Source organism: Xiphophorus couchianus, chromosome 11 (assembly GCF_001444195.1).
Source record: "Xiphophorus couchianus chromosome 11, X_couchianus-1.0, whole genome shotgun sequence".
Taxonomy (NCBI): domain Eukaryota; kingdom Metazoa; phylum Chordata; class Actinopteri; order Cyprinodontiformes; family Poeciliidae; genus Xiphophorus; species Xiphophorus couchianus.
The window spans coordinates 12,087,126-12,096,491 of NC_040238.1; the positions used below are offsets into that span (position 1 = coordinate 12,087,126).

The 9,366-nt window shown below is 41.9% G+C and overlaps 1 protein-coding gene across 4 annotated transcripts in view; it reads left to right on the top strand.

Annotated features, from left to right (window-relative positions):
* gria4b (glutamate receptor, ionotropic, AMPA 4b) overlaps positions 1 to 9,366 on the top strand; it is a 92,989-nt gene that overhangs the window by 42,876 nt on the left and 40,747 nt on the right. For all 4 annotated transcript variants that reach the window (XM_028031380.1, XM_028031379.1, XM_028031378.1 and 1 more), the window contains exons 4-6: positions 5,292 to 5,476; positions 7,913 to 7,966; positions 8,058 to 8,216. In XM_028031380.1, coding sequence (XP_027887181.1) covers positions 5,292 to 5,476; positions 7,913 to 7,966; positions 8,058 to 8,216 — 398 coding nt within the window. The remainder of the gene's footprint in view (positions 1 to 5,291; positions 5,477 to 7,912; positions 7,967 to 8,057; positions 8,217 to 9,366) is intronic.

Genomic DNA, 9,366 nt, shown 5'->3' on the forward strand with positions numbered 1-9,366 from the left:
TAAATAATTATGAGGAAATGACAGATTAGAGGAAATAAAGTGAAAATAATCCAGATTAGAGCAGAGAGCTCAGCTCAACCTTCTGCACAATCAAACATTTTAATTCTTCATGCTCCTTTGCTTCAGTTTTGCTTCAGTTTTGTTGTCAGTTTTGCTGTGTTGTGCAGAACCAGAGTTTTTCTCCTGCTAAATGATTCTGCTTCCTGTCCAACCGGAGCCACTTCCTGTGACACTCCGCCAGAGCGTGACGGTCGCAGCGATGGCCTCAGGGGTTTAGTTTTGATGTTCTCCACCCGCTGACCGCCGGGCTTTCATCCAGCGCTGAGCATAACGGAGGCGGCCCACAGAAACACCGGAGGCAAAAAACAGAACTGCAGCAACAATGGAGACATTTAGACATGGAGACATGGAGACATTTAGACATGGAGACATTTAGACATGGAGACATTTAGACATTTAGACATTTAGACATGGAGACATTTAGACATTTAGACATTTAGACATGGAGACATTTAGACATGGAGACATTTAGACATTTAGACATTTAGACATTTAGACATGGAGACATTTAGACATGGAGACATTTAGACATGGAGACATTTAGACATGGAGACATGGAGACATTTAGACATTTAGACATTTAGACATGGAGACATGGAGACATTTAGACATTTAGACATTTAGACATGGAGACATTTAGACATGGAGACATTTAGACATGGAGACATGGAGACATTTAGACATTTAGACATTTAGACATGGAGACATTTAGACATGGAGACATGGAGACGTGTCTGTTTCTTTGGAGTCTGGAAACTGGACAAAACGTTCTGAGAGGAAGGACAATATGAAACGTGCAGCTTGGAAAGGAAGGAAAACGCTGGAAGCAAAGAATTATGGGAAATTTAAAAACAGATTTTACTGTAAAACTAAACGGAGAGAAAGAATACTGGCATTTATCCTCTAGTCGTTCAAATTCAGAAATACTTTATTGATCCCAAAGGGAAATTAAATGTTGATGTAACTCATTAACTCAAAGTCTTCTTGTCTGTTCCTTATAAATATTAATAAATGTTTAAATCCTCCAGTTCAGTCATCGCTTGCTAAAAAATTAGTTTCACTAATGCTGAAACGTTACACCAACACAGCATTTAGCATAACCTAATGCTAAATCACAGCATCAACATGATATTTAGCAGAAGCTAATGCTAATGTGCTAACTTCAATTCAAATGATCTCTGTTCTTAAATGACTACAACCCTCTATCACCAGTTTAATATACAGTTGAAGGTTATAAAATCTTTTGTTTTTTATTTTGCACGTCTTTTCTGTCCGATTTGAAAAAGGACTTGATGTTTCATGTTGTCACATTCATGCCATTAAATGAGCTGATGAAGCTTATTGTCCTGTTACTTCACAACGTTTTGTGTCAGGTAATAATTTGCATGCAGGAATAATATTTATCTGAACGTTTTGGCAGCTTAAACTTTCTTGTGAGGAACTACAGCCGGTACTTCTGAGATGACTGAACTTTCTCAGCTGGTTCTGGTTTTCTCTGTGAGAAAAGAAACCAAACCACCAGAAAGAGCCAGAAATTAATAAACTAACAGATTAAATGCCTGAAATCCCAGCAGCAGCAGCAGCAGCTCTGTTTGGGGCGCGGTGATAAGGCTTCGTGTCCCATTGCGCGGCGCTCAGCCTGTCTGGCGTAAAGAGGCCGGACAGGAAGTGAAGCACAGTCTGGACCGGGCCGACTGATTACCAGCTGATGAATGTGTGGCTGGAGGCTGCAGGAGGAACAGCAGCCGGCTGCAATCAGCATCAACCCGGCTCTGCCTGGGTGTCGGCCCACTGAGGCTAACGCTAACGCTAGCCTGGGCCGAGCAACTGCAGCTGCAACATGTGGGGAGAGAGAGAACATGTTGTCCTCCTGCTTCTGGTTTCTGGACAGAGTGGAGCCTTCATCACTGTATGGCAAGCTCATTTATCATATAGCACCAGGGCGGAGAAGTCAGGAGTATTTGTTTTAAAGGGCCAGTAATGTGTTTTCTGGGCACATAGCGCCACCTTATAGCATAACCAAGTCATCGTGTAAACTTTCCACGTTATAAAAATGCTGTATATCAAATATGAGTTAAAAGAAATTTTACTTCCTAATTTAATGCCTTGAAATTGGGCTCTTTAAAAATGCCTGCTCTTCCTGAGATCCGCCTCCAGGAAGTCATCCCAACATGGCTCCTCTATTAACCCTCTAACATTTTTACCAGCGTTGCTCTGAGCAGCAGCTCCTATAATGACTTCAGCAGATCCATCAGCTGTTTGCTAATTGCTGCTAGCTAGTCTGAAGGAGCTGAGTGGGGGAAGAGCTACGCCTCAAAGGCGGAGCCAGGTCCAACCAGCTGAATGGTTGCCATGGAGATGAAAGGATTTCATAAACGTGCATGCGAGAGTCAAAGCATCACTCCAGGGGGTAACATCATGGAAAGATAAAATTTTTAAAAAAAACACTCCTCACCATGATTTTCCTTCCACCAAACTTTAAACTTTTTGTTTCTTGTGTGGTAAGAGCAGATAGAGGCCAGGGTTCTTGAGTTTATTCCTGATTTTCTTCATCAAACATCTGTAATTTGAGGTTTTTCTGAGGCTCTTAGTTTAATATTTTGACTCCTCTAACAGAAGTATTGATTCTATTAAACTGTGTGAAGGTTTAGAAATTGATTTTTGCTTTTTCTCATCCTGAGTCGCTTCTTGTTTGACAATCCAGAAACTTTTCTGCGTTGCTGAATCAGCTGATATTTGCTGCTCTCTGAGTGCTGACAGATTTCTTCTGCTTTCTTGGCTTTCTGCCTTCAGTTTCTGATTAATTAAACACTTTGACACGTCGTGTAACTTATGGATCTATTTGTTTTTCTTAGTTAATGTAGATTTAATGGGTTGGTTCCAGATCCCGGGTGAATTTCATGTCAAAGGCCTAATTATAATATATCTATTGAGTTGCATGTTTGAGCTTTTGGTTTGTCAGACGGATAAATCTTGTTTTCTGTCTGTTGTGATGACGGCTCATATTGTTGTTCAGTGATTACATGCAGACTCATTTGTTACTAACATCTTTAATTTTCACAGTTTTTACTGTTTCTGGGCTCAAACTGACATTCATATCCATTCCTCTCATTTTTCAACATTTTTTCCTGTTCAGTTTTGTCTTTATGTCTCATTTTTCTTTTCATTCCTGGTTTTTAGTCCTGTAATGTTTTTTGCTTTCTTTCACTTTTCTTTTATTTAATCTTTTTATATTTCTGCTGCTTATTTCAGTTTTTGTTCCATTTCCTCTTCTCATCCTCTCATCCCAATTTTTTCCTTCAGTTTTCTTCTGAATGTCTCCACCTCACTTTATTGGTTTTTTTTCCCTATTCTGCCTATTTTCTTTTTTCCTTAATTTTTTTCCTTCTATCCATTTCTTTCCATCTTTATTTTTGACAATCTTTCATCTTTTCTCCCTTGTCCTCTGGCTTCTTTTAGCTTTCTTCCACTTGCTGCAGACTTTCCTAAAGATGTATCTCAATCAACAAAAAAGGAAATCAATCAGAAAAAAAAATCAAAAGGGCTGTTGTTGTAAATAAATCAAATATGTACAATTTATGTTTATATACATATATTTTATGTATTTGGTAGAGACAATGCACATAAGTTGGCATTTCTGTAATTGCATAATAATTATCCGAAATGCTGTTTTTCTTTTGTTGTATCTGGATAGTACTTCATTTGTCTTGCTAAAAACAAACAAAATGACTAAACTACATAAACTGTCAATAAATATAACAAAAATAATAATGAATTAAAGCTGCAGTCCTTGATCCAACCAGTTTTTCTCTCCACCGCTACATAAAATAACCAACAAACACTGATTATTTTCCCATTTTTCCTGTCTTTAAGAATTTATAAAATATTACAGCTGCTAAAAATACTAAATTATTATGCATGAAAATGTCCCCAAAAAATCCCTCAGTGAAACTTAAAACAAGTTTTTCTTGTTTTCAGCACAAAACCTCATTAATCTTCCCTTTCAACTGGAAACACTTCGCTCCCATCTGGGGATTCGGCTGTAAAGAAGCCAAAATGCCACGAACCGCTTCCTCTCTGCAGGGACAAGTGTGTGTCTCTGTGTGTGTGTGTGTGTGTGTGTGTGTGTGTGTGTGTGTCTTGGCAATAGCAGCTCTCTAATGGGCTGTGAAGGGCCGAGGAGGGATGGAGGTGTGCAGGCAGCCAGGTTGCCAGAGCGCAGGTTAAGCCACTAATTGGGAGCAAAGGGAGCCGGGTTGCCAGATTGTGATGGCCACCAGGAGGGGCCGTTTAAGGGGGACATCTGTTCCTGCTGGAGGACGGCCGCCCTCGTGGCCGCCGTCATGGCCGCCCTGCGCCCGGCTCTGCCTCCGATCCGGAGCTTCGGTCTGGAAACGCTTCAGAGTTTGTTTTGGCTCCTTGAGGACGTCGAGATTCAATCCTGCAGTTTTAAACTTCCTGTCAGGTTCTGCTCAGAGCTGTTTGCTGCAGATCAGAGAGCGGATCCAGAGATGAACCTGGAAAATAATACGGAGCCCAAATATGAGAGGAACAGAGAAATATCCTGACTGTTGTTCAGCAGCATTAAAAAGCACCAACAGACTCTGGAATATTTAAAATAAATGTTAACACCCAGTGGACATCATTTAAATATTAAATGTTGTCAACAGAACCGACTTCAAGAGTCTGGGAAATATTAACTTTTAGAAAATCCCAGAAGTAGAAAATTATTGTAAAACTAAATTTATTACAAGAAGATATTCTGTTTTAAATCTTAGACTGTTTCTCTAATAATAACTTCTAAATAAGAGGATGAGTGTAAACGGCTACCTACAGAATAAAGATAGCAACTTTATTTAAAATGAAAGTTTAAAAAGCAGCAAACCAAACGGGAAAATCGTATTTGGGAAAGCTAAACACGCTAAACGTTTTCACAGTTAGCTAAAGTGCTGAAGGAAGAATTAGCTCTGACATTAGCGCATTAGCTGGTTTGCAGAAGACACAGTTACCGCTTTAGCTTTTTCTATTTGTGAAAAACTGTCAAACACCGAAGTCTATACTGTGATAAACTAAACTAAAAACCTGATCGATCAGTGGAATATTGATCGATAATCAGAGGCCGTTGTGAAGCATATCAGAGCCTGATTTTCTCCGTACCCCGTGTGCATGTGTGTGTGCGCGCGCATATGTGTGTGTGTGTGCGGGGGTGTGTGTGTGTGTGTGTGTCTCAGGGTACGCCATCCTGCAGGCCATCATGGAGAAAGCCGGACTAGACGACTGGCAGGTCAGCGCCATCTGTGTGGAAAACTTCAACGACGCCAACTACCGGCGCCTGCTGGAGGACCTGGAGCGCCGCGAGGAGAAGAAGTTTGTCATCGACCTGGAGGCCGAGAGGCTGCAGAACATGCTGGAGCAGGTGATCGATCAACCGATCAACCGATCAATCAATCAATCAATCAATCAATCATAAAGCGCATTTCAGCAATGCGGCAGTTTGTGAAAACATGAAAGCATCATAAACACGTCATACGGTCAACAGTAGTGATGTTACATGTTGTTGAGTTCTATCGTTAAAGTGATCAATACAGATCAAATATCATGATCAATGTTTCAGTTATTATTGTTCAAAGGAATCTAAACGTGTGGAGGTTTTAGCCTGGATTTTAAGCTGCAGGATGAAACTTTTATTAAAAATATTTGGTCAAACTGTCCCCATGTTGTGACAGTTTGTTGTAAGAGATAATCTGTCGACCTCTGCCTTCTCTGAGCTGCTGCAGCAATTAATGCGACTAAAAGATAAACGCATGACCGAGTTCCTCACTCGTTCTAATCCTGAGATGCTGTTCAGGTGATGGAAGGCCGACTTTGTAACCGTCTCTATGTGACTCTGAAGGTTCAGAGTTCAGCTGGTTTTTACCCTCAGGCTGCAGCGTTGCCTTCAGGTCTGCAGGGATTTAATGCGTCGTCATGCCAACATCTTCAAAGAGTGTTTCCCTCCCAGTCAGACGGTACTGGGAGGACGCTGTACCTGCTAATTAGACCAGTTTGAACCTGGGAAACGTCTGTTTTCATCTCCAGTGATGGTCGCTGGCAGCAGCTCACTCAGAAACCGCTCCTCCCTCCTCTTCCTCCTGCTCCTCTTCATCATGGCCGCCTCCGTCTCTCTGAGGGCCGGCTGCTTCTGCTGCCGACTCTCAGCTTAATCTGAAGTTTATTTATTTAGATTTTTACTAATTATGTTAAAACCAGAGCTGTAACGTTTTACTGTTTATTTGTGTTGCTGAACTCTCTCACTTCCACCAGTGAGTTGTTGATGAATGCTAATTGCTATTAGCATAACAAACTTTTCTTCCGAGGGATTTTATGTATTGATAAAACGTCCTGGTTTTGTAGAAACATAAAAGTTTTAAATGGCTGTTCAAAGTGAGACTTCGCTTATTAAACCGACTGAAGATGAAAACATGAACTAAAAAACTGCAGAAAACGTTTTTAAAAAATGTTTTTTTTTTTCATTTTGCTGCCTTTTATTTTTGAATTGAATTTCAGATTTTTGTTATTTATTTTCATTCATAATTTGTTTCTTTAACTTTGAACCAGTTCTGTTTACATCCATAGGAGGATTTTATTAAAGGCTTTTTTTGTTTTCTGTGCAGGTCTGTGAAATATTTCATTGGTTGCAGGAAAATAATCTAATGCATTTATAATTCCTGTAGCTTTCTTCTAAAGCACATCGTCGGGTTTTATGTTTGATTTATTAGAGATTTTATGTTGCCCAAAAGCAACTTTTCAATAAAATGTTGTTTTCTAGATGTAAATAATGAGTTAAATGATCTTTTAGCAGCAGGAACATTGCTCACATTATATCCCCGTAACCAATATTACCGCATGCTTTCCTGCTTCAGTTTTCATCAGCTTTAAAATGCAGCCTGGATGGATGCATATGAGGGAGGTGAAAGGTTGACGGTTCCGTTTCCAAGGCAGAGCTCCTGATCCGGTTAATGACGAAGCCGCTGAGTCACTGCGGGACGTGGGTCAGCTTCCGGCACCTCGTTAGCGTGGAGTCAGAGGTTCAGAGAGCAGTCAACAGGAAACGCATCGTCACTGCGGTCCGGCCGAAGATCAGCACCGGAAACCAGACAGATAAAGTCTGTTTTATCAGACAGAGACCTTCCTTTGAGCTTCATCTGACACCAGTTCAGTTTAATCCGCTCTAACCCAACTCCAGTCCGTTTGTCTATAAAGTCCGGTTCGTTTCTTGGAGGTGTGAATGCTAATCGAGCTCTGGTCCTCCAAGCCTTGGTCTGGTGAACGACAGTCGTACCGCAGACCGCTCCAAATGCAGGAAGTGGACTACAGGTTAGGGCATTCTGGGTAAATACAACCAAAACAAGCGTGTTAGTCTAGCGCTAGCAAGAGAAATGGCTCATGGTCTTTAGAAAAAGACAAAAGAGAAATCTCAGTTGACCTCCTTTGTAAAGTAGCAAAGTCAAACAATAATTTGGGTTATTTAGCCTGTCATGACCCCGCCTCTCGCCCGGAGCATCCCTCCTGACCCCCCCTAGGGACAAGGGTGTTGGAAAATAGATGGATGGATGGATGGATGGATGGCCTGTCATAAGAGAAAAAAATCTCTTCTAATCTTTTTATTTCGTTTCTTTTTCTCTTTTCTTGTTCAACATTTTATCTTAAAACAAAGGAAGGGTCGTTTAAAAGGCAATCCAGACGTTTACCAATAGATCCACAGTGATGCCTGGTGATGAGACTCCACAGATCTCAGCCATTAAATGTGTTTTCATCCCAGATTGTGATGTCCTGCAATGCTGTCAGATTAACTCGGCTTTGTCTTCCTCAGATTGTGAGTGTCGGGAAACATGTGAAGGGTTACCACTACATCATGGCCAACCTGGTGAGTCGGTTGCCTCCATCTTGGTTTTCCTCTCCAGGTAGTGTGACGGCGTGGAGTCGTCTGTGAACGCCGTAACTCTCTTCCTCTGCAGGGATTTAAGGACATCAACCTGGAGCGCTTCATGCACGGGGGCGCCAACGTCACCGGCTTCCAGCTGGTCAACTTCAGCAACCCCATGGTCATCAAGCTGATGCAGCGCTGGAACAAACTGGACCAGAGGGAGTACCCGGGCTCCGACGCCCCGCCCAAGGTACCAGAACCAGAACTAGAACCACAACTGCAGCTCAAGAATGATTCAAAACTATTTATTTACACAGAGTGAAATTATTGCCATCATTTTCATGTCAGTGTAAACGTTGAGTTGGGGGGTGTGGCCAGTAGCAGGTTAATAGGATTTAAAGTGACAGAGACCCTAAAACAGCTCAGAATAGGGAGAACTGAGGAGTTTAAATCTCATTATTTCAGAATGATTTATTGCAGAGAATGTAATGAACATGCTTTGACTAGGCCAAAGACTTATCCTAACCTGCTCTAGGAAGCATTATGGGTCAGGTTTAAAGCTGAAATGTTTTAATTTCATTTTGAAGCTGAATGCTGATGTTTGCAAAATGGGGATGACTCGGCCGTTTGGAGATCTGAGGAGCGAACCCAGAGAGGAAGAGCCGTCTGCATGTCATCCTCTGCTGCTGCATGCAGCGATGTGACAGACTGACCCACTTCCTGTTCACCCGCACACGGTTCAGGCGCTGGGGCATCACGCCACGGCGGCTAGCAAACCTCCACCCTACAGCTCATCTCTGTGTCCAGCACAGATCTCTGCTTTAGACGCAGGAGCAGCAGAGACGAACTGAGTGTGTGTGTGCGTGTGTTGGGGTGTGTGTGTGTGTGTGTGTGTGTGTGTGTGTGTGTGTGTGTGTGTGTGTGTGTGTGTGTGTGTGTGATGTATTGGGCTGGGTGAAATTAAAAGTTTACACCAGTGTGATATTATCCACGGTGGTGTGTGTGTGTTGATGAATTGCTCTCTCTCTCCTGGAAATCCACTCAGCCTAAATGAGTGGACTCCCCACTGAGACTCTGCAGTTAGCCTGATGCTAAGCTAAGCGACCGCTGCCTCCACCATCTTTACTCGCTCAGATACATAAAAACAGCAACGCTTCGGTAAAAGCTCTTCTTATCAGCAGGTAGAGACCTGATGAGACAAAATTTACTATTATTATTATTAAAGTTCTATAAATTTTCAAGGCATTTACGTCTCTGGATCTGAAGTAGGATTCCCACTCAGGCTGGAGTTTTTCCTCCATCTAGCTGTCAGTTATAAAGCCATTAGGCCCCGGGCCCTTTGGCCTCTTGTGGGAGGTCAAAGGGGACAAAAAACATGCATGTATTCAATCAATACCTTT